Raw genomic sequence first — 25,238 nt, 5'->3', positions numbered from 1 at the left:
CTAGTTGTGTGGCCACGGGAAAGTCACTTAACTTCTGATTGACTGACAAAAAGATCCACTGGAGAAGGAAACGGCAAAATACTGTTGTACCTTTCAAGAGAACCCTATGGACAGGTGCGGTCAATGGGGTCCCAAAGAATGAGACACGACTGAATAACAAAATGCATTGGGTATATGAGTATGCAGTGCATGCACTCACCGGTACACTTAGTGCCAGTAAAAAGATAAGAAAAAGCCTACTAAAAAGAGAATTGAATTGTCCACTGAATTGAAATGTGATGTTTCCAATCACTTTGTTCCAAGTTTTATTTTGAAATTACATGGGCATTTAATCCTCATGCATACTTGGTTACTCTAAAAAGTAGCCATCTAGCTCAAATGTAAACACTGAAATCTTTATTTCAGCCAGTCATTTTTTCCATTTCAAAATCCCAGAAACACAAAGTTAGAGAAGTCAAGCAGTTTGATTTGGACTGTACAGCGGAAGGTAGGAATTCTACAGGAATAAATCAAACACCACAAAGAAGTCTATGGCGATAAGTCTGTATTTACCATTAACATGTGAAACAAATGGTAGGCTAGGCACTTCTGTTCCATGACCGGAACAGTCCCATTAAGTAGGTTTGAGATTTGTGCATGAAACTTAAAATAGAAAAACTTCAAGGTTTTCCTAAGTCCCCCAAATGGGCTTTTCTTCTAACGGCTTTTTATCAAGAGTGTTGCTTCTTAGCCCCAAAGCTTTCATTTCATGTCAAAGGTTTCTTGAGATGCCAAGCCAGAAAAGACCTTAGAGATTATCCAGGTAGAGCCCGCCAATCATTTTCAGGCCTTCTTTATGAAACTCAGAAGTTCCTCCTTGTCCATCTGGTAGCCACTCTTCTTCCACTGTTCTCGCAATTGCTGTAATATTAACCCAATTTCTTTTCCTGAAGAAATACCAACTTTTCTTACATCATGGCCACTGACAGGAAAAGGAGGGATAGACCACTGTTGCATTTCCTTGAGAAGACCTGCCTCTCCTTGGTATTTGAGCAGTTCACAAATTCGAGTAAGTATATCAGGTTCCCTAGACTAAATCCAAAACAAAGAAAACGAATTTATACATGGAGCAAAATGAGTACATTTTTAATAATTCCAGCACTGGAAAATACCACCTAATCCAACTCCCACTCTTCCTATTTACAAATGAAGAAACCAAGGAGCAGGAAGGTTAGATGATGTATCTGAGGTATAAAGCTAGATAATGGCAAGAGTGGCACTGAAATTTGGGTCTTCTGACTGTCAACCAAGCATTTTCCCATTACACCACAAGTATTTGCTTGATGTGAGAATCTTCTGACTAATGGGACAAATAAGAAGGACACAGTACTACGGGCAAATGTACTGGATTTGGACTCAGGACCTGGGTTTGAATCCTGGCTCTGCCACTGACACCACCTGGGAAACTTCCCCTCTTTGAGGCCTTGGTTTCCTTATTGGTGAAATGAAGAGGCCAGATTAGATGATCTTCAAGGCTCCTCCCAGCTCTAAATCTGTGACACCGAGATTGCTAGGCTCACCCTCACATTCACAAAACATCTGTTTCTGCAGTCACAGATGCTGAAGATGTATTAAACAAGAGCAGTCCAGTCCCCACTCTTTACAGATGAGAAAACTCCAGCCCAGCGTGCTCAGGCCGTGTGCTGTAGGGTTCACAGTTCAATGGTGAATTCAGAATCCAGCCCTCTCCACTACCCCCATTTCTGGGGTTTTACTGTGTACCAATCATCCCTGCTGTGACAAATTGTGTCTAAAGTAAATAAAGCAATAGGAAAAGAAAGCCCCAAGTTTAATCTCTTAGTCACTTTTTAGAAAACCCTAAGTGGCAATAAAACCTGGATTTCAAGAAGAATTCTCACTAAGACAACCAAACACATCAGTATCACGTACTTACGTCTAAAACAAAATCTTGATATGGTTTCAGTGGTTCTGAACTATCAGCAGCTTTAGTTAAATCTCTCCTATATTTCACTATAAACAAGCCAAGATTTTTTTCTTCTTTTGCAATCTTCAATCTCAAATCAAGGTTTTTAACATCATCCTGTACTTTGAATAATGAGGCCAAAAGAGTCATTGGCTTAGGAGAAAGCGTTTCAACATTTTTGCTGACTTTGTTAAATTCCTCTAAACTCCCAGCAGCAGGCAAACCTGTAGGGGAGAAAACAATTGTGTTTTAAAGGCATAGATTAAATGAACAAAAATATTTATTTCCTTGTCAAAGTATTATACTAAAAAAAGGTTGCAAAAAGATACAATAATTTCCTCTACAGAAATGCTGTGCCTGGTCAGACCATCTGCATGGTAAAGGATTCTCTCTAACAGTGGCACCAAGAAAAAGAGGGGAGAGCGTTATCCTTTCTGTTACGATAATCTAAAAAAAGTTAGGGGATACAGCCCAATATCCCAATTTTCCATAAAAATTCATAATGCACTGGAGAAAGAATTACAGAAGGCAGAATGAACTGCTTTCAAGAAACTGCAAAAGCTCCTTCAATTACACCAAAGTACTCCCAGAAACAAAGGCCCATTTCTTAACAGCAATATTCTGTCCGTGTTATTTTGAGACCTAAAAGAGTAAGCACTGAAGACCTGGAAAAGAATTTTCATATAGAGGGCAATGGAGAGGCCTAGAGGGGGTGTGAATAGGCTGCAACATCTGACAGATGAGGATGTCACCAGGTAAACAGGATAGTCACATGGTGAGGTCAAGGAATTATGGGCAGACAGCCTGAGTGCCCCACTTGTATCCTCAAAAGGTCAGGAGAAAATGAGGAAGGCCTCATGGACCCTGGTCTTGCCTTTATGAGAAGACATGGACAAGAACTGCACAGGCTGGGCAGACATGGATGGCTGGCGAACTTCACTGATGGTGGAAACGCCCAAACCGGCACGCCATGGGACAATCCGTTAGGTCTGTGATCAGCTAATTGTCTAAACTGCTTTCTGAAGCATGCCTTTTGTTTTGTCTATTCCCCAAGTTCACTACACATAGCAATTACACAACAGAGTGTGTATAATAGTATGACTTGCACCTGTTTTTCTGAAATGTATGTTTTTCACACTTCTATGAGCGTCACTAAATCCACAGTCTACTAGGACACGCTTAACATGAATTCACTCTGGCCATATTCCAATGTAGCACCTCAAGCCTGCATCTTTCCAAACCAAAAGTCCTAATTTTTCAGTCCAACCGGAGACTTCCCTTCACTCAATTCCCCTGATTTCAGATGCTCACATCTGGAAGATGGCCACCACTTTCCTGAGGTACATCTCCTTTAAATGAATACAGTAATAAAGAAAGAGAACAATAGTAGTTTTATGCAAGGACGCCACCATGTTCTGTACTTTATTTCCAATAACCTTACTAATGACACCTAACATGTTAATTTTCTGGCTGCAGAAGAATATGCTGACATCTTTTGGAAATAGCCCGTAATGGCTTCCACATCTCTTCCTTGGCTCAAAAAGGACAGCAGAATCCATTAGCTATCCATGTTCATTATTTTTCTCTACATAAATTACTATTTGCCCACATGAAAGCTCACCTGATACCCTTACCCTCATTTCTGTAGCCTCACGAGATCTTCTGCAGTTTAATTCCCATCACAAAAACCTAATGCCTTCTAGACAGATCTAGATCACTGTGCTCTTTCCCGCCCCATATTATAGAAATGGTGGGATCAGTTCTAACAGTTCACATCTACTAAGTACCCAATGGATCCCTAACCCATTGTTTCCTGTCTCGATTTCTTTTCCTATCTTGACAAACTGTTCCCCTCCCATAATTCTGACTTTTTTCCTTCAATAAATATTCTTGGTGTGGAATGTTCTTGGAGGCCTATTTAAAAATCTAATTTCAATTACTCCATTTTACTCAAGTGTCTATTTATTCCTTCCAGAATAATCAATCCTCAGAATCACAGGACATAGGTTTGACATGACCTAGAGATCTAATAATTATCACAACAGACATTTATACAACTTTAAGGCTTGCAAAGCACTTGACAAATTATTTCACTTGTTCACAAGTGAACATGGGATTCTATAGATATTATTCGCATTTTACAGAGGAGGAAACAGAGGTTCAGAATGGTTGTGACTTATTTATGCACATATAGAGAGCAAGCGTCAGAGACAGGGTATTTAATAAATACAGGTCTCTCCTAACTTCAAATCCAATACTCTTTCTGCTACAGCACATTGCCTCTAATGGATCGAGTCAGACATGACTTTTCCTTAGATTTTTAATTTTAAGTTACAAAACACAAAAGTATCATGTAATTCACAAACAGTACTCACCAATGTAATGAGCCACATCAAGATCATACATTAGATGAACCAAATGATTTGCATGGTTACCAACAAGAATTTTTTTCAGTTCCACCCAAATCCTCTCTCCAGAAATTCCAGCCAAACCTTTTGCATTTTCTTTAATTGCTTCCAAAGTCTTTGAATCATGAGAACCAGATCTATCTGCTATTCTTCCATAAAACCTACAAAAGAAAGTTCCCACATGTAGTCAAGGTTACCGTAAACCACATGCATAATGAATTTTATTTTTAAATGTGTACTAACACTATTATTTTTATGTTTAATTAAGTGGCGGCAAAGAAAATCTCAGTATCCATAGCAATAAAATGTGTCTACTCAAATGCATACACTATGGTTACCTCCTCTAGTACATATCTGGTTTAAACTACTCTTTTGCATCACTATGAATTCATGTAGCCTATTCTCAGAAAAAAAAAATCAGGCAAGAAGTTGGAAATAGGGCAATAGAATGGAAAAATTAAATAACAAACCTGCATGGCTTGATAATGTTGTTTGACGTTAAGATCAGACATACTGGTTTTTAAACATAAGGATAAAACACCTTACAAAGCCCAACATGAAATGATTTAATTCAATTTTATTTTTAGCTCTGAATCCTCTCCCTCCCACCTACCTTCCTTCCTATGAAAAAGCAAGAAATACGAAACCCATTACAAACATGTAGATTTAAGCAAAACGAATCCCCATACTAGCCATGCCCCAAAATACAAAAACACATTCCTCAATCTGTACTCTTTTCCACCATCTCTCAAGCATGCTTCCTGAGTCTTCTGAAACAGTGGGTGGTCATCGTGCTGATCAAAGTTCTAGTCTTTCAATGTTATTTGACTTTACAATATTGCTATTATTGTAAAAATTGTTCTCCTGGTTCAGTTCATTTTGCATCAGTTCATCTAAGTTTTTCCAGGTTTCTCTGAAACCATCCTCTTCCTATTTTTCTTAGAGCACTTTTCTTATGCCATCATATTCACACCATAATTTGTTCAGTTTTCCCTAACTGATGGGCATCACCTTATTTCCCAATTTTTTTGCTACGACAAAAAGAGCTGCTCTAAACAGTTTGTACATATGGATCTTTCTCCTCTCTTTGATTTCTTTGGGGTATAGATCTATATTGATGTCACCGGGCCAAAAGGCAAGCTCAGTTTAATAGCTTTCTGGGCATAGTTCAAATTACTTTGCAGAAAGGCTGGACCAGTTCACAGCTCAATAAATACTGCATTAATGTACCTCGAACATAAATGGTTTTTAAAATAATTGGTTTCTAACATTCAATCACACCATTGCTCTCTTCCATCAGTATGAATAATCAAGTTATTAGCTATATTTCATGTACAATCTCATGCCTTAAGAGTAAATCCAAATGGATAGAAAATTGGGACTCAATATTAAATTGTAAAAAATTATAATCATGAAATATATTTAGCATTTTTTAATCTAAGAAACGTTCTCCTAGCTCTAACATTTTTAAACTAAAAGATTTAAAAGAATGGAAAACAAGAGGTTTCAGAAGGAATCACAAACAAGCAGGACAGTTTTGAAAGTGATATGGTAAGTCTATTATATATTTGAAAAGCAATCACTACTCAAATAACAGAGGTTTGCAGCTTCACATATAAGGTTCTTCTGTTTAATGTATATGGAAATACTTGTCTTATTAATTTGTTCAGTTCAGGAAAAAAATAAATGAAAAAAGTTCAAGGAACTGAACTAATTATATGGTTAAGGTTGCAAAGGGAGGAAGAGGAAGTGAGAGCAAGAATAATGTCCTAAAGGAAATAACCTCAAGTAGCAATGGATGGATGGAAGGAAGGAAGGAAGGAAGGAAGGAAGGAAGGAAGGAAGGAAGGAAGGAAGGAAGGAAGGAAGGAAGGAAGGAAGGAAGGAAGGAAGAAGGGAGGGAGGGAAGGAGGGAGGGAAGGAAAGAGGGAGGGAGGAAAGGAGGGAGGGAAGGAAGGAAGGAGGGAAGGGAGGAAGGGTGGGAAAGGAGGAAGGAAGGAAGCAGGAAGGGAGGAAGGAAGGAAGGAAGGGAGGAAGGAAGGAAGGAAGGAAGGAAGGGAGGAAGGAAGGAAGGAAGGAAGGAAGGGAGGAAGGAAGGAAGGAAGGGAGGAAGGAAGGAAGGAAGGGAGGAAGGAAGGAAGGGAGGAAGGAAGGAAGGAAGGGAGGAAGGAAGGAAGGAAGGGAGGAAGGAGAGGAGGAAGGAAGGAGGAAGGAAGAAGGAAGGAAGGAGGGGAAGGAAGGAAAAGGAAGGAAGGAAGAAAGAAAGGGGGAGGGGAAGGAAGGAAGAGGGAAGGAAGGAAGGAAGAAGAAGAGAGGAAGAAGAAGGAAGGAGGAAGGAGAGAAGGAGGGAAGAGGAGGGAGGGAGGAGAGGAAGGAAGAAGGAAGGAAGGAAGGAAGGAAGGAAGGAAGGAAGGAAGGAAGGAAGGCGGGAAGGAAGGAAGGAAAACAAGGAACCTCAGTCCACCATGGGGCACAAATACTAAGATTATTTTTGCCTAGAAGACTATCTCTACCAGTGATGTCAAACTTGAATAGATATGGTGGCTAGCAAACCAAACATAAGGATGCCTGCAGGCCACATACTGACTTACAAAACCATATATTAACATTATCTGTGGGGTTTTTTGGTACTTTTATTTTGTTAAATATTTCCCAATTAATTTTATTTTGGTTCAGGCCACATTGGCGAGCTTTGTGGGCCATGTGTTTGATACCTGTGATCTAGAACACTGGTAAGTAACCTTTTTAAACCAGAACCAAACTAAATTTAGATTCGAAACAAGTGGTTAAACAAGTAAAATAACCCATCTGTTAAACTAAAAAACACACAACTTAGTATTATAGCTAACTGGCACATTAATAAAAGAAAGCCTGTGGTAACAACAGACTTTATTCAAAAAAATAAACCTTTGATGGGATTTTTATTATGCAATCTTTTTGCACATTTCTTTGAAGTTTGACATAACTAGTTGAATTTAGCCACATGCATAAATTTGAGCTGTTTTCCACAACTTTCAAATGCAAGCTGCCTTTTGATGTGATTCAAATAAAGGAAACCCTGCTCATACATGTAAATGGAGTCAAACAATGAAAGACCAAGCCTAGATTCTGAATAATACTGTAAATGACAGGAAGTTATTTCCAAGTTCCTTTCCTCCCTCCCTCCCTCCTTCCTTCCTTCCTTCCATCCATCCATCCATCCATCCATCCATTGCTACTTGAGGTTATTTCCTTTAGGACATTATTCTTGCTCTCACTTCCTCTTCCTCCCTTTGCAACCTCCTTCCTTCCCTCCCTCCCTCCCTCCCTCCTTCCTTCCTTACATTCACCTTTGTGCTGGGAGTTATGAGATCATTTAAAGTTTTGCCAGTTCTGCACACTGCTGAACAAGGCATGTTAAAACTGAATCCATTCAGTTTGATGTATCTTTGCACCTAGATAGATAATTCCTTGAAAACACATTATTTCTCATTCCAAACAGCTGACTGAGACGCCTGGCCTAACTATCAAATCCAGTTCAACAGATACTTCATGTGGATGATTCATAAACTTGAAAAGAACATTGTTTGTGAAAGGCCACAAAATGAGATTCAGATGCCATCAGCAGCTAAGACAGAAATTCAATGTGCTGTAGCAAATCAAAGATGCTATTTGGATTCTCTCACAATCACATTTTAGAATACTCAAAATCTTTCAAAATGCCAGTCTCTAGCTATCTTAATGTTTGTGATGAAGGCAGTCAATTCTGACTAAAATCCAAGCAGTCTGTCTCAGTGTATAATGTTTTTGCTTCCTCTTATAACCTGAGCTATGATTAACTTTAAATGACAAAGGATATATTACCGACTCATTTAAATGATCCACAATATAAAGGATACTTGAACTAGTTATAGTCTAAAGAGCTCAAAGCATTTAACATTTTAAAAGTTGTCAATCTCGGATCCAATTAATGCAGATACAAAAGAAGGAAAACGTTAGCATTTGATAAGCAGCAAACATTACTGTGCACTGGTACGACTCTGATTAAAGACAAGAATTAATTGGCAATCTGAAGAAGCGGACCCATTATCTCTGAGTTTGGTTCCGAAAGAATGCCCACAAGTACCTCCAAATGAACAATTAAAGTCCAAAGGAGAGCAGTTCAGTTGTGAGAAAAGTATAAGCAATCCTCTGAATTGATCTATTTTCTTTCCCCACTCCACCCCAGCCCCAAGAAATCTAAATGAAGTTTTAAAAACTAATCTTATTTTTAGAGATGCCTTTTGTTTTTACATTACATTCACCTTCAACTATAATACTCCACCAATATAAAACCACCCCGGCAAGCTAACCTCAGAAACAAAGATAAAAAAAAGGTCAGCAAAACTAACCAAACATTGGTCAAACCCATCTGATAGCACATGCAGCATTTAACTTCCAGGCAGTTCTCCACTCTTGCTCAAGAGAGTTCGAAAGAGAGATGCACTCACTATACATTTCTTACTCAGATTTTTGTTTTCATTAGAGGTTTTCAGCTGTCTATGTCCCTAAGGAAATTTTTCATTTGTTGCCTCAAAAATCATTTGTGTACAATGCTTCCACAAACAGACCATCCAAGAACAAATGATTGCTGAGATATCAAAGTCTGGGCCAAAGCACACCAAAAATAAGCTGTTCAATTCAATTTTTTCATTTGCTCCTTTTCAACCCACAGCTGCCATGACTGGGGTTTTAGGTTCAGTTTTATTTTCCAAGGTGTGGCCTAAACTTTCTGTAAGAATTTTTCCTTGTTTGATGGACTTCACATCAGTCTATGACTGATTCTTTACACCATGTGCCCTTCGGTGAAAGGTTTCCACCTCTTGTAAGGCTGTGTGACCCCATAAAATGTATGTTAAGCTTCCATCCTTTTTGACAGCACAAGCAGTTTCATTCAATATTCATTTTCCACAGCAGCCCTCCACAGGCCTTTCTGGTGCAGTTCCATTCAAGTATTCTGTTGCAAATTTAGCATATCTTGTCCTGAAACGCAGCTCTCCATTTAATTTAGGGATGAATGAGAAGGATGGGGGCCAGAGATTAACAATAATTTGGAAAAGGTCACATAGCTAAGTAGCAGAGCTGGTTTTTGAACCCAAACCCTCTAACTCCAAGTCCACCTGCCTATTGTCAACATGGATTTTCTGTTGGAAGGTTTGCACTACAAAGGGGAAAGAAAGCATGAGGCTTTGGGCCCATTCACAAAGGTAGACATATAAGAGCGTTTACTTGAAATTTTTCAGGACATATTTCTTTTCTTCAATTTTTACTAGTAAGGGTAATACCATCACACACTAGATTAGAAACATTTCTCAACCAAACAAAAACAAAAGGTTGATAATACAAGTAGGCAGAACAATTAATTGAATCAATCATCAAACTTGAGATTTGAAGGAACATCTTAGCTCATTTAGTTCAGTTACTTTTTAACACAGAAATCTTTCCCCAACTGATCATGCTGCCTCTAACTGAATCCTTCCAGGGACTTAAAACTCTATATGGCAGAAAGTAACAGTCTATTTTTAAACAGCTTATTAATTAAAATCAAACTTCCCTAAATTTCCAAATACTCACCCTAGTCCTGCTATCTGAAAAACCAAAATCCGCCTTCAAAATCCCACAATAATTTTTCAAGCCTTTTCTTCTTTAGCCTGCATCCACATCTTTTGCCCTTCATCTCTACCTCCCAAGAGATTATGTCAAGGTTCTTTCATCTTCCTTGCCATACCCCAACTCGACACTGGTCTTCTCAAAATGTGGGGCCTAGACTTGGATATGATACTCCAAGTGCGGTCTCACCAAGAGAGCACAGTAGAAACATCCCCAGTTTTGTTTTGGTTTTCTTTTTTTCCTAGATATTATGCTGCACTCTAAGATTACACTGGCCTTTTTAAAAAGCAACCACATCACAGTGATGACTCATACTGAAAAAGCATCCAACTAAAATTCCTATGTCTTTTCTACACAAATTTCTACCTAGCTACAACTCTCCTCTCCTACATTTGTCTTGGTCAATGTTTATTTTTGAAGCGGGGTGCAGAAATTTACAATTATACCTGAATAGTTTCATCTTGTCATATTCACCTCATCATTCTATTCAGATTCTTTTTGGCTCTAACAGGTTATTGCTTAATTGCTCACTTCCTATCACCTGCAAATGTTGATAAGCATGCCATCTGGGCATTCAGCCAAGTCCCTGACAAAAAAATACAGCACCGAAGGGTTGAGCTGCGGCACTTAACTCGAAGAGGTCACCTCCACATCAACATAGTCTCCATGTTCTCTGGCTTTAGTTCTTCATATAAGTACATTATTCTCTAACCAGAGGTCAAAAGGATCACAGACTTAGAGTTTTAAAGAACTTCAGAGATCATTTAGTCCAACTTCAATGAAAAAACGAAGTAGAGATTCTTCAGTGAGTCACATAGGGGAGTAAGTCATAGTCAGCATTCGAATCCACATCCTGACTAAATCCATTACACCACATTTTCCTGTCTTATTCAAAAAGGCTACCATGAGAGATTTTGTTGAATCTGTAGACTATTTTATAGCCCTACCATCATCTACCAGTCTAGATGACATCAATCTTTCAAGGAATTGGGTGAGTATGGCCCTTCTCTCTACCAAAGATCACAGCCCCCTCTAGAACTTAGTATGTGGTAGGTGAGAGATTTGAGCCTTTCAGGGTCACCAGCTTGGGGCCAGCCCAGCTAATCCTAGCTGATGGGCCTCTCTGAACTTAACTCAGCAGGTCCTTCAACAATATCCCATCACCAGGACACTAGTGCTTGAAGCTTTTCAGCTCCATAGCATCCAGCAAAATTTACACCCCCTTGAGAATCCCGCTGACACAATGGCAGAAAACTTTAGTTGAGCAGCAGCTGAACACTTGTTCAAATACGAAAGAGCTAAGTCTAGCTGGGCCACATGGCACTGAAACTGCCATAATTTCCAGGACATACCTTCTTCTCCCCTTTTAAAAATCAAGGTCTCTGCCTCTCTTCCACTTCCCATGATCACTCAGCTACCGCAAGGGAGCAATCATGTTTACAAATTTTCACTGCCATGGTCTCTAAGTCATCTTCCTTGTAGCATCTGACAACATCACCGAAAATATCACCTTTTCAATGTTGTGCTGACCTCTGAAACCTGATCAATATACCAGTGCCAAGGCAAGAGCATGGGAGCAATGTTCATTTTCCAGAACCCAGATGAGCATGCCATCATGAAACTGACGTATAATCCTGAAGTATTTCTCAGGGCAACCAAATTTGACAATTTTCCACAAGCCCTCACAACTGACAGTTATCAAGGGCCTTGGTCACATCATTGAATGTTTGTATAAAGACCTCTGTTCTACTCTTGGCATTTCTCCTGGAGCTATCAGGCAGCAAACACCATACTGACTGTTCCTCAGCCCTTTCTGAAGCCACACCGGCTCTCAGGTAGATGACCATCTTCCAGGTGATGGATCAGTCTATTAAGGAGGGCCTTCAATGAGGACAAACATGGCATCAAGGTCAGCTACCACAGTGATGGTAAATTATTTAACTTGAAAAGGCTATTAGCCAAGTCTAAAATGGAGGGAGAGGTGGTACGTGATTTTTTTGTTCACAGATGATTGTGCTGTCAATGCAGCCTCTAAAGCTAAGATGCAACAAAGTTTGGATCGATTCTCTGATGCTTGTGCTAATTTTGGCCTAACAATTAACATGAAGAAAACATAGGTTCTCTACCAGCAGCACCACACCATCCATACATGGAATCATTAGTTACAACAAATGGGGAAATTTTGAATACTGTGGATAAGTTCACTCGCCTTGGCAGTATAATTTCCAGGGATGTACATATAGATGATGAGGTTGATGCACACATTGCCAGAGCTAGCTCAGTGTTTGGGAGGCTCCAAAGGAACATATGGAAGAGAAGAGGTATTAGGCTGCCTACCAAACTGAAGGTCTACAGAGCTGTTGTGCTTGTCACTGCTGTATGCCTATGAAACCTGGACAATATACCAGTGCCATGGCAAGAAACTGAATTGCTTTCATTTGAATTGTCTTAGGAAGATTCTGAAGATCACCTGGCAGGATAAGATACCAAACAGTGAGGTCCTTTCTTGAGCTGAACTGCCAAGCATTCAATCTCTGCTTCAGAGAGTCTAATTCTAATGCGCTGGCCACACTGTTCAAATCCCAAAAGTACGTTTGCCTAAAAGACTATTTTATGGAGAACTTACACAAGGCAAGTGCTCATATGGAGGTCAGAAGAAGCAATTCCTAAACACTCTAAAAGTCTCTCTGTAGAACTCTGTAATTGATTGTGTGACATGGGAGACACTGGCACAGGACAGTGCAGCATGGTGAATCCATATCAAAGGAGGTGCTGTGCTCTATAAGCGAAGCAAAATTGCAGTAGCTCAAAAGAAATGTGAGATGCGCAAATTTAGGGCATCTCCATCCCAAACGTTTCAGTGCACTATTTGTGCCTGGCCTGTGGCAGAACGTTCTGAGCTCGTACTGGTCTGATGAGCCACAGTCAGACACACTATGCCTTGGCTCCAAACACAGTGACGTATTCTGGTCCTCTTCAAAAAGGAAGGACAACAACCAACAGCCATCCAATCAGCTTAGTGTACAGATACAGCCAACATTCCTAGAGGAGCGCTCAGATAGCAATCTGATCAAATACACAACTATTTAGTTACATTTATTTTACCTGAAATATCTCAAAATTCGAAGATAATCCTCTTGAATTCTCTCTTTAGGGTTTCCAACAAATCTAACTTTCTTATTTTTCAAATCTTCATAGCCATTAAAGTAGTCATAGAGGGTACCGTCAAAACCTATTGTGATAAGAGATTTTTCTTAGGACTTTTAACAACACAACACCCTAATATTTAAGTGACTTACCATACAATTGTATGAATTCAAAGTAGTAATTTGATTGGGGACTTTCTACTCAGAAAAGAAAGCACTAATTAGCATAACACCATTCACCCCCTACCGCAGAAGGAACAAGACGAGTAACACATCACTTCTTATGTGATGCTATCCTACCATGGCAAAGTCACTGGTATCACTGCAATGAAACTACTGTTTTAAAGTCTGGTTGTTTAATGCATTCCAAGTTTAAGTTGTTTAGTGTATTTTTTAAAATAATATTTTATTTTCCCAACTGCACATATAAACAATTTTTAACATTTTTTTTTTAAGTTTTGAGTTCCAAATTCTATCCCCCCCTCAGACGATAAGCAATCTGATACAGGTTACAGATGTGCAATCACATAACACTTAATGTCTGTCATTAAGCTGTTTAATGTATGTGAGTGTTCAATGTATTCCAAGGTAATATTCTGCTAAGTTTGAGTTCAGCTCTAAGCTTACAAAACTTAAGTTTCCTATCTAACCCTATACATGATGGTTATTAAGGAATCATTCAATGTAGATGATGACTATGATAGGCTCTAACTTCAAAGGGCAAAGAGATGGAGTTAAATAAGGGAGAAAATGACTCCCTTTCTTCAGTAGACAAACATGCCTAAACCAAAAGCTAGCTTTTAATAAAGTTTCGAATTAATATTAAGAAATTCAAATTGATTCATTTCCCTCAAAACTAGTCAAAAAGGTACAATTACAGTTAATTAGTGAAAAATATGCAGAATTATGGCTAAGTGTAGTTCTTTAAATCTTGCTGTGCATCAACTTCTTAAAATGCAGTAATTAGTAATATTAGTTATGATTATTATCATCTATTTTAATGCAGAATTTGATTTTTTGAAAAAGGATATCACAGAAAAATCATACTAATTTTTAAAGTTAGTTACACTTAATGGGAACTCAGGTTATTGGGTAATGAGGCCTTAGTAAAGCCTTACAATTGCCCACCTGATGGCAGCTTAGTAGAAATGTTGAAAAGTAGCTAGGAAAAATAAAATTATCCACACCTAGGTCAAAATCAATAAAAAGAGATCTAAGTTCCAGTACAACCTTTGTTACTTCCTAGCCATATGATACCAAGTAAGTCATTTAACTTGACTGAACCTCAGTTTCTTCATCTATAAAAAAGGGTTGATTTGCTTTTAATTTTTTTCCCCTTTTTTCAGAGATGGTAATTAGGAGAATGTCCTGAGTGCCAGGAAGAAAAGTGGCCTCTTTAGAGCTACTGATTTTTATTTATTTATTTTTTTAATGTCAGACTGAGGATCCCCAGTCTCTCTCCAAAGTGGTTTCTCCTCTCTTATTGTTCTTACCTGGACCTAGTCAGGCTTCTTCTGCAGGATTTGTCTTTATTCAGGTAGTATTCTATTTTGTAATGTTATAACAGCATCAGCCGACAGTGTAAAAACAAAAGACAAATTTCTACACTGTAAATCCTGATAATTACTTTAATTCTCACAGGATTGTTGTGAAGAAAGTGCTTCATATCAAAGTGCTCAAGGTGGCATGGTGTGGCAGCAAGGGCCCTGGGAGCTATCAAAGGACACTGGAACAAAGCCCAAATGTTCTCGCTACTGCTTGCAAAACTATGGGCTAAGAACCCAGTGTTCATAGACTTCAGTTTCTTCATCTTTAAAATGGACTGAATGAAGTCTATGCTTCTTTCTTGCTCTAGATGTCCTATTATAAAATAACTGTCAGAACAACACTACTATGTGCCTTAGAATGGAAGCAGGACAACTCAAGGGCAGCAGCACCACCAGCTGCTGTGTCCACAATCTACTCTACACTTTACTCTATGAAGCTCATTTTATTTAAGTGATGTTTAGGATAAAATATTTAGTTCTATCTTTAAAGACAGAGCTGAAGGCACAAGTCTAGGGGGCCCACCTAAACTTTAAAATAAAGTTTAAAAATATGCTCCAAAGTACCTGCTAAGCTAGATGTCTACACAAAAACTTCTACCTTTGTTGTTTGTATCTAATAAGAAACTTAAGGTTCTCAGTGACCTATTCTGTATATTTTTCTTTACTTAGAAAGTTACAACAGAATAAGAGACTTGGCTGCCTTAGAACACAGGGACCAGAGAGCCATCTGAATCATTAAGACCTGGTTTCAGGTCCTACCTCTCTGACACATACTGGCCTAATAATAACCTTGGGCAACCCACTTAACTTCTCAGTGTCCCCCCAGACAACCCTGTAAGACTGGGAAAACAGGGACAGTGCTGGAGCACACTGATAAAGGGAGCTTTCTAGACCCCAGTTTATGTCCCTATAGCAGCACTACCAATAACTACTGACATAATGATTAATGCTAAGCTAGATGTCCAGAGCAGAGGCTTCCTTACTGTGATCCCTGGGTATTCTGTCTCTACTTATCTATGTACATGCTATCTCACCTGACAGACTAGAAGCTCCTGGAGAGCAGAGACATGTTTGAATTTTCATTGTTAGTGCCTGGCACATAGCAGGCACGCCACCTAACTGAAAGTTCTGTGACAATCTTTCAGTCTCATGAATTACCTAAAAACATGGAGTTGATGGTGAGATCTCTCCGCTCAGCATCCTTCTGCCAGTCAGTCGTGAATTCCACCTCTGCATGCCTTCCATCTGTAATGACATCAATCCTTAGTGTCGTGATTTCAAAATTTTCTTCATGAAGCTGCAACAAATATGAATACAAACAGAAAGCTGAATGTAAAAATACAAAACAAAGCAAACAGCTTTTAAATGAAGCAGTAACTTTATTCATACAGGTTTATTTCGCCTCTCTAGTCCAATTGGCCTTCTTGGTGTTCCTCAACACGGCCTTCCACCAGCCATCTTCATGCTTTTGCATGGCTGTCCCCTAGGTCTGGAAGGCACTCCCTCCTCACTTCCCCTCTTAACAGCTCCCTAGTTTCCTTCAAAGCTCAGCTCAAATGCCACCCTCTACAAGGTTTTCCTCATTCTGCCAGCTGTTATTTCCTCCCTCTCCAATAACTGTTGTTCAGTCGTGTCTGACTCTTTGTGACCCTGTGGACCCTAGCATGCCAATACAGCCCATGGGTTTTTCTTGGCAAGGATAAGAGTGGTTTGCCATTTCCTTTTCAGTGGATTAAGGCAAAGAGAGATTAAATGACTTGCCCAGGGTCAGAGAGCTAGTGTCTGAAGCTGGATTTAAACTCAGGTCTTCCTGACTCTAGGTCCAGTGCTCCATCCACTGAGCCACCTAACTGCTTCAATTACCTTTTATTTTATATAATGTATGTACATACATATGTATGTGTGTATCTCATCTATGTATATGTTGTCTCCTGAGAGAATGTAAACTCCTTGTGAGCAGAGGCTATTTATATTTTTGCTTATGTATCCCTGGTACTTACTCAGTACAGCTTCTGGGACAGCGGAGGCTCTTTCAAGAAATACTTGTTAGTTGTCAGATCTATGAGCCCTGAGAATCTGATGCATTCCTAGTTTCTTTATAAACAAACTCTCCTGCACAGACTACACATTTTAAAATAAAAAACTAACCCCTGCCCTCTCAATCAAATAATGTATTACTTCTTTCTTTCTTTAATTATTTTTAGTTTTCATCATTCACTTTTTTAATATTTTGAGTTCTAAATTTTTCCCCTCTCCCCAAGACAGCATGCAATCTGATAAAGGCTACACATGTACCATCATATTAAACACAGTGTATTACTTACTTCTATGTAAACAATGAACCTGACACAGAATGGATTTATAAATACTCTGAAACTCACCCATGATTCCTCACCCTTGAAGTTTTCTCTGATGCCCCACCTAGTTGCTACCTACCTCTTCCCCTTGGGACTCACTAATCATGTTATTTTACATCTCCTCGGGCCCATCACTATAATTCGAAGGCAATCCATGGCATCTATTCATTTGTCTAATCCCACTCAAATTTATTAAATACAAAGGGCAGAGAACACTGGTACAATCTGGATCACACACATCTTCATCCATCCAAGTGCTTACAAATTAGTAGAGTATTTTAAAGTCTAATCAAGTCCAACTTCAAGATGGATGGGCATTTCCTAAATGGCCCATTCACTGGAAGCAATGCAATACTCGGAAGAACTCATAAGATTCTGTGGGTGTGAGTACTGCCTCCACCTCCACAGACTACAACCCCTCCTATACTGGAGGCCTTCTTCTGGAATTTTTATGGCTGAAGAAATGCTATCACCAGGTGCTCAACCTACTTACTGGTGAAGTGCCGAGGTCAGCTCTTTTTGCCAGCCTTTCTTGCTTGATAAAAGCCTTTCACATCAAAATGAGACACCAAAGTGAGACTTACATAGGAGTCCATGCAAAACTAAATATAAAATCCTGGTTCTACGCAATGAAAAAAAAAGAATCTCATCCTACTTCCTTTTTTTTCTTTCCCCTGAGGCAATAGGGTGAAGTGACTTGCCCAGCATCACACAGCTAGTAAGTGTCAAGTGTCTGAGGCCAAATTTGAACTCAGGTCTTCCTGAATCCGGGGCCAGTGCTCTATCCACTCTATTCATTATAGCCAAAAATTTTCCAACGATGATTGAAAGTCTGTTAGTATTCCTCCCTCTAATTTCCATACAAACATATCCAAATATCATTAACTGGTTCCCTGAAAACACTATAAACGAAACAACGGTACAAATTAGTTCTCATAGTAATGTTACAAATGAGCAATACAATCCCAAGCTGGGGAAGGAGAGATTGTGAGGCCATGAGGCTCAATATAAAATGTCTGTTCAACTGAACTGAAGCTACCCAGCTCAAGTGGGGCTAAACTGGTCTAAACAAAGAAGAGACAAGATGATGCTGGGGTTCAGAGACTTTTAAACACTATCAGTCAGCGCAACTGGGGGTGGGGCAGGAGGCTGAGGAGGGGAAGGGCACTATTTCTTATACAAAGTTCTTCCTGTTTTGAAAACAAAGGAATTATGCCACAGCTGTCAATCACAAAGAACTAGTCAAATCTTCACTCACTCTGGCGGTAATAGTTCCATGTTTTTCTCCTTTGTTATTGATCAGACGAATCCCAGCAGCCTGGAACATCTCTTTCATTTGAGCTGGAGTAGCAGTGGTAGCAAAGTCCACATCTTGTGGTTTTGTTCCATTTAATAAATCTCGCACAGCTCCTCCTGCTATTCTTAATTCATATTTTTCTTTATTGAATAACTCTGGAACAAAAACAAAACTTATTTTCCTCTTAAGTAATAGGGTTATAATGAAATTATGGAGGAAAGTAATTTAAAAATAAAAAGTCTTAAGTTCCTAAATACACATTAATAAGAATATTATTATTAGTAATAAAACAAAGCACCAGGAAGCAGCACAGATAAAAACCAATTATTTTTCAATTAAATTAATTATTTCTTATTATTTTCCAAGTTAAAAAATATTTTAATGTTGTCATGTAACCTTTTCTTTGGAGGAGGGGCAAATTTTACATAAGTAGGTTGCAATGGGCCATTAACTATTATATCTATGTTTTCCTTTTAAATATTAATCCACATTTAGGTATCCCTCCATAAATATTACTTATAATAAGTTTCAGGAGTAAAGGACCACCATTCAGAAATGTTCATTAATGATTTTTTTAAAAGTCTAGGGGAAGTCATTTAAGCAAGTGCATTTACCTATTCATCTCACAGTGAAATAACCCACTGGTTTTTTTATTAAAAAAACAAACAAACAGCAACTTTCTCTAAGGGTATAAAAAACAATCTTCCTTCGGATAAATTCATGATAAGTTGAGAAATTCAATTTATGTTTTAGAATTAAAAAACAAGTAAGCTGACCTTACTTTTCTGTCTATATATACACAGGTATAGGTAAAGAATTATAAGTGCTAAAGCCAATTTCTCACGATGAACTAGCTAAAATAATTAGGCAGGTGATGTTAATATGAAGTTAATTACAGCAGAGAAAAGTAGACCTAGATCTCAAAATATCCCATTCAGATATCTGATTTGGTCATGAATTATCTATTTCAAATAAAAATGACAATGTGAATATAAGGAAACTAATTATTAGAGTGCAAGGTCCTTTAGGGTAGGTGCTATTTTTCATTTTGTCTTCAAAAAAGAGAAAAAATAGAGAAGGGAGAGAAGTGTTGTGTTTTCACACAACACACACAAGGTGTGTTGTGGCAGCATCATCTCAAAGAACTGGGAGTCAGACCACCTCCAATCCAAGTATAGCCATTTATTAAGAACTGATGCCCCTCATAGGTGAGCTAGGTTCCAAGAGGAACCAGCAGCTTCAGAGAAAGCAAAATGGATTTTTATAGCTTTAAGATGCCATTACACAACAGAAATTATGAATATTAAAAAGGCAGGAGGGGTTTGTTGAAGGATTAGGTAATGGGAAGGGGTCCTTTCTATGGTTTGGGGGTCAGACATTCTGGTTGTTCTGCTTTCTGATTGGCTAGCTATTGTGGTCCTATCTGGTAAAGATCCATAGTTAGGTATTGTGGTCCTGTCTTGGGCTAAATGGATGACGTGATCTGTGGTGTGGTTAAAGCCAGATTATATGGTTAAATAAGGTCATTGCCTGCTGTTCAGTGGGACCCATAAGGAAGTTAGAATATTGGGGCTGGGGGCAGCTTTATTAGGATTCCATCAGAAGCATCATGGCCGAGGGAGGTGACTGGCCCACTGTACATTGCTCTGGTCAGAACACATACACAATATTAATACACTCAGTTCTGGATACCACATAGAGGAATGACAAGAGCATACACAATGGTGAGAAGTACTGAGATACTGCCATACAAGATCAGGTACAGGAAATGGGGATATTCAGCCTGGAGAAAATCAAGTGGGGGTATGAGGGGAGGGAAGACTAGCTTCAAGCATTTGAAAGGTGGTCCCAGGAAAGAGAGATTTGATTTTTACCACCAGGTGTCAGACGGCAAAACTAACAGTAACATACTGAAGTGGCATAGTAAATAAATGCTGGATTTGGAGCCAGATTTTTTTATTTGAATCATGGCTCTGCCACTAATACGTAACCTTAGATAAGACACTGAGACTCTCTCTGGACCAGTTTCCTCAGCTGTAAAATAAGGGCTGGATTACATGACCTCCAAAGCCTCTTCCACCTATAAATCTATGTATGATCCTAAGGAGGTGGAATGTGGCATATTTTGGCCAGAAGGAAAAACTTCCTGAGAGATGAAGTCATCCAAAAGTGAAATGAAATGCTTCAAAACTGAGTTTTCCCCCTGGAAGTCTTTGACCAACCACTGAATATGCTACAGAAGATATAACAGGCTTCTAAGGTTCTTTGCAAGGCTTCTTGTGTGCTACTGAGACAGCCAAGGGCATAGCTGAAGCCTCATCTGCCCACAGGAATCCAAATCATTCTCCACAATGATCCTATCCATATGGGCATAAACTCCACCAACACACTAAGGAAGCTGACTTCACAGCCAATTTATACTCATGATTTTATATTTTCCTTGATCAGATCAAATTATTAAAAGTTGGCTAGGACACTAGAAATCTGCATTTAATTCCATGTTCCTTAATTCAAAGGAACCAAACCTAAAAAGGGAAATCCTGATCTCTTTACCTGTCAGGTTCTTTAGTCCTTCTGTAAAAAGGGACTGAAATTCCGGTGACTCTACTTTCATTGTGAATAGATACTTCTTCAAAAGGGAGACTCTACTACAACTGCAGGAGAGTAGTGTTCTATGTCCCAAGAACAGATTCCCCAGCATCTAAAGAAAAGACATGCCAATGACCCTCAGTGAGAAAAAATACAAAAAGATACTACACATATGATGAGTTAGATTCACAAGGTTTTTACCCAGATGTACACAACTGTTGAATTATTTAACTATGAAGGAAATGGAGGAAAAAAATTAAACTTTTCTTCTACCAATAGAAACTAATCATCCTTTCTAGATTTGAGGCAGGGGGAGTGGATAGAATGCTGGGAATAGAGTCAGGAAGTCTCATCTTTGAGTTCAAATCTGGCCTCAGATACTTATTAGCTGTGTGATCCTGTAAAGTCACATAACCTTTTTTGCCTTGGTTTCCTCATCTGTAAAATGAGCTGGAGGAAAAAATCGCAAACCACTCCATTATTTTTGTCAAGAATACCCCAAACTAGGTCACAAAGAACCAGACACAACTGAAAAATGACTGAAAGATTTTGGGCATTGATAATTTTAAAACAAAAAAATGTTCATTTCTTGGGCTCCACATTTTCTCACTAATTGCCCACTTTTACAATCTCACTAAGCTAATTCATAGGTGTTGGACTACAAATATGATCATCTTTTAAGTTCTGCTTTTCTTTTTCTGATATTTTTCTCCCCATTCTACTTTGTTCACTGTTCTGTATTACAAATCCACTCAGCCCACCCCTTTCTAAAGACACTGTCCCTTCCTTTCATAAACTTTCTCTTTCCCATTTTGAGCCTCTTCAGTGCCAGAGAAAAACCGATTCCCTTGGGGCCCTAGGGGCAACTGGCCACAAAAGAACCAAGTTAATTCCTCAGAAAGTAATGTTTCTCAATGCTTAGTCATGTTTCTTTTACCAAGCACGAGTGTTAGGAGAAACAGGGCTTGCCTGTTTCCTTATGATACTTTCTTGCGGAAGCAGCGGCATGTGAGGTAGATCCAGACTGGATTTGGAGTCGGAGGACAGAGGTTCCACTAACTATCTCTGACACTTCCTCCCTGCGTGACCTCGGTGAAATCACAACCTCTCCAGCCTCAGTTTCTGTAACAAGAGGGAGATGGATTAGATGACCTCTAGGGTGGCTTCCAGCTCTAGTTATAACCCTAGGATCATTTAGCCATACCTAAAGAGGCAGGGAGGCTTAATGGATACTGAGGCAGTCTCTGCCTCGGGCAGACCTAAGTGCAAGCCTAGCCTCCAACACACAGCGACTCTGCAACCCTGAACAATTTGTCACCTAAACACTCAATGCCTTCTGTGGCCAATAAACTGCAAAGCAGACGGCAATGAGCATTAACAGCGGAAGTTCTCCATACCAGGGAAACCAGACGGGTTCCCTATCATCCCTAAAAACAATACTGCCGACCAGCGTAGGTTAAAGGAAATTCCCCAGAATGAATCCCTCTAACAATATCGGCTAGCACTTAGACAGCTCTTGGATATCTGCAAAGCGCTTTACAAATATCACTTCATTTGATCGATCCAACTACCCTGGGAGATAGGTATTCTTATTGTGCTCACTTTACACAGGAGGAACCCAAGGCAGGCAGAGATCAGATGACTTGCCCGGGGTCACACAGATACACCCCGAATCTCTCCAAGGAGAGGCCTCCAGAACGCGGAACGCGCCCGAGACACCAGCACAACAGAAAAGGAAGGGAGGATCAATAACTACGGCAGCCGGCTTGGGGCAAACCTCAGGGCTCCTGGGACGGACGCGCATGCGCAGCAAAGCAAGTTCCGCTACAGCCGCGGACCCCTAGTGTCCAGGGTTGGGTTTACTCCAAAGTCCCCCTCAGAAATCACCTCCCTGCTCCCCGACCTCATTCCCCACCCCCTGCTACCCTCGAGGGGCCAAGAGCCCCGGCCTGGCCAATTGCTGCTCTCCATCTCTCCCCCCGCCCCGGCAAGGCAGCGATGGTAATAGCCGGCCCGTAAGACCAACGGGCTTCCTCGGTCTCCCCAGCTCTTCCCAGGCCGCCCGCTTTCCCAAGCTGTCTGGGCCCAGGTGCGTGGGACTCGGCGTCCGGGGCGCCTGCGGCCACTCCACGACTGCACGTACGCCCCCGCAGCTTACCTGGACGTCAGAAGCCGGGCTCCGCAGCCCGCCGACACTCACTTCCGGGAGCAGAACGTCGACGTATGCGGACGTATCGTCGTCGTCGTCGTCCCTGGCAACAGCCTTGGCGTCCCCACGTGGTGAGGCATCCTCGAGCCCCGTGCTTGGCCAGCGCTCGTTCTCGAGCTCAGGCTTTGGGGCTTTCTGCCGGTCCCTGGAGACTTGGCCGTTAACTGAGGGAGGCTGTGCGTGGAGTGGCAGCCCCAGCCCTGGCGATGGAGTCCAGCCCCACCCCCTTACTAGCCGCGTGTCCCCGGGCAAGTCACTTAACCTCTATTTGCTTCGGCTTCCTCGACTGTAAAATGGAGATGATGATAACACCTACCTTCCAGGGTTGTGAAGATCAAATGAGAATCTATTTATAAAGCATTTTGCAAACCTTCAAAAGCGATAAAAATGATAGTTCTTTATTAATATTATAATGAATGTTAATAATAATATTACCTCACTATCGGGAGGTAACAAATTGAAAAGGAAAGAGTTGGACTTCTTTAGATGCTCCGCTGACCTCTCAACTCAATTAATCAGGAAATATTAAGCACTTACTGGATGCCCCAAATTCGGGTACCTTCTCCCCTTGTTTTCAATTGCGTTTTATGTATCGCGCATTATAAATGTCTTCACTAAATATGAACTCTTTGAGAGCAGGGATTGTGTTTCTGCTTGTATTTATTTCCCAGAGCTTTGGGTAGTGCTGGGCACTTAATGCTTACTTAAGCGCTTATTGACTTGACTAAGGGTATAACTTGAGATTACGGAATGACATATTCACAGATAAATACATCATATATATATATATATATATATATATATATATATATATGTAATATATATATATACATATATATATGTATATATATATATTACATATATATATATATATACATATATATGTATATATATATATATATTACATATAGCTTAAATATAGTTTCTTGGTTTCTGTGTTTCAAGGCTCAAGGAAACAGTTTAAACTGATGTGTTTGTTTAGCTAATCATTCCTCTTGTCTGGCTTCCCCTCCCCCCAATAAAATAAATTAATAGATATATGGTACTAATGGGGGTAGCGAGGTGGCGCAGTGGATAGAGCACTGGCCCTGGAGTCGGGAGGACCTGAGTTGAAATCTGGCCTCAGACCAAACACATAACACTTACTAACTGTGTGACCATGGACAAGTCACTTAACCCCAATTGTCTAAGAAAAAAGAAAAAAAATATGGTACTAATGGAAAGGTGTCATAGACGTCATAATTAAATAATAGCCTACTTCAGAAAGGTTGCATCTTAATTTTGGAAGTATTTTTGTTGAATTTTTAACTTGACTGCACCTGACACTTTATGACTTCACAGCACTTTACATCAAGCTTAACAGTGAAGAACAGGTTCAAGGGGTCATAGAATTTAGGGCTGGGCAGGATCATAGGGGTCATCTAGTCCAATGGTGTCAAACTCAAATATCAAGGGGCCACTAAATTGTACATAACAATCTCTGTGGTGGCATCTTGAATTGGAAAACCACATGTTAACATTATCTATATTCTATTGTATTTTTTAAATTTATTTTGTTTGATATTTCCCAGTTACATTTTAACCTGGTTCAGGCTGAACTCAGGAGTGTGCAGGCCAATAAGCTGGGTTTATGATACCTCTGAATTCTAGTCCAATCCCTCCATTTGAAAAATGGGCATAATAATAGCAACCACCTCCGAGAGTTGTCATGGGGGTAAAATGGGAATAATTGTAAAGTAAACCCCATAGAAATGTTAGCTGCTATCATTATTATTATTAATCCTAGGGATGTGGAAAAGGGGCCAGAGAGGTCAAAGAACTTGACTAAAGTCACAACTGGTAGTAATACAAATGGTCTTTAAACTACTTTAACCTGTGTCCAGTTTTTTCAGAAATGTTATTCCAGTGAGTTAATGAATAGTAAAGTTTTTTCTGGCAAACCCTATGAGGTTCTATCAGCTGATAGAATGTCAGCTCCCCACCCCCATTTTTTGCCCTTCTCAGCCCCAGCCCCCTGGGATGCTTGTTATTGATGGCATCCCAGATTGTGTCAAGTCAGTCATGGATAATTGAGAGTTGAATGTGGTCTATAAT

At 39.7% G+C, this 25,238-nt stretch overlaps 1 protein-coding gene across 3 annotated transcripts; it reads right to left on the bottom strand.

Moving 5' to 3' along the window:
- Positions 1-374: 374 nt before the first annotated feature.
- On the bottom strand, positions 375-23,175 carry TRNT1 (tRNA nucleotidyl transferase 1). Of its 3 annotated transcripts, none has more exons than XM_020968463.2 (8): positions 23,094-23,175; positions 20,900-21,047; positions 18,308-18,501; positions 15,851-15,989; positions 13,105-13,231; positions 4,339-4,532; positions 1,934-2,187; positions 375-1,071 (listed from the first exon to the last, which is right to left on the bottom strand). In XM_020968463.2, exons 2-8 carry the CDS (start codon positions 21,045-21,047, stop codon positions 823-825), a joined length of 1,305 nt encoding a protein of 434 aa, XP_020824122.1. In that variant the 5' UTR covers positions 23,094-23,175; the 3' UTR covers positions 375-822. The 3 variants fall into 3 exon arrangements, with proteins under 3 accessions (XP_020824122.1, XP_020824124.1, XP_020824125.1); XM_020968465.2 differs by lacking the exon at positions 23,094-23,175 and adding an exon at positions 22,861-22,944; XM_020968466.2 differs by lacking the exon at positions 23,094-23,175 and adding an exon at positions 22,538-22,804.
- Between the last annotated feature and the right edge of the window lie 2,063 nt (positions 23,176-25,238).

This window comes from Phascolarctos cinereus, unplaced genomic scaffold (assembly GCF_003287225.1).
Source record: "Phascolarctos cinereus isolate Bilbo 61053 unplaced genomic scaffold, phaCin_HiC Scaffold_4;HRSCAF=312, whole genome shotgun sequence".
Classification (NCBI taxonomy): Eukaryota; Metazoa; Chordata; class Mammalia; order Diprotodontia; family Phascolarctidae; genus Phascolarctos; species Phascolarctos cinereus.
The sequence above is the reverse complement of the archived record's forward strand: the minus strand, read 5'-3'. Positions and strand labels throughout refer to the sequence as shown.

Bases quoted from the DNA above. Each gene is read 5' to 3' on its own strand.
- TRNT1 (XM_020968463.2), bottom strand. From the start codon at position 21,047: ATGCTGGGGAATCTGTTCTTGGGACATAGAACACTACTCTCCTGCAGT. The intron at 18,502-20,899 runs GTAAAGAGATCA...TTTTTGTTCCAG, and splicing joins AGGACTAAAGAACCTGACAG to AGTTATTCAATAAAGAAAAA. The intron at 13,232-15,850 runs GTAATTCATGAG...TTATCACAATAG, and splicing joins CATCAACTCCATGTTTTTAG to GTTTTGACGGTACCCTCTAT.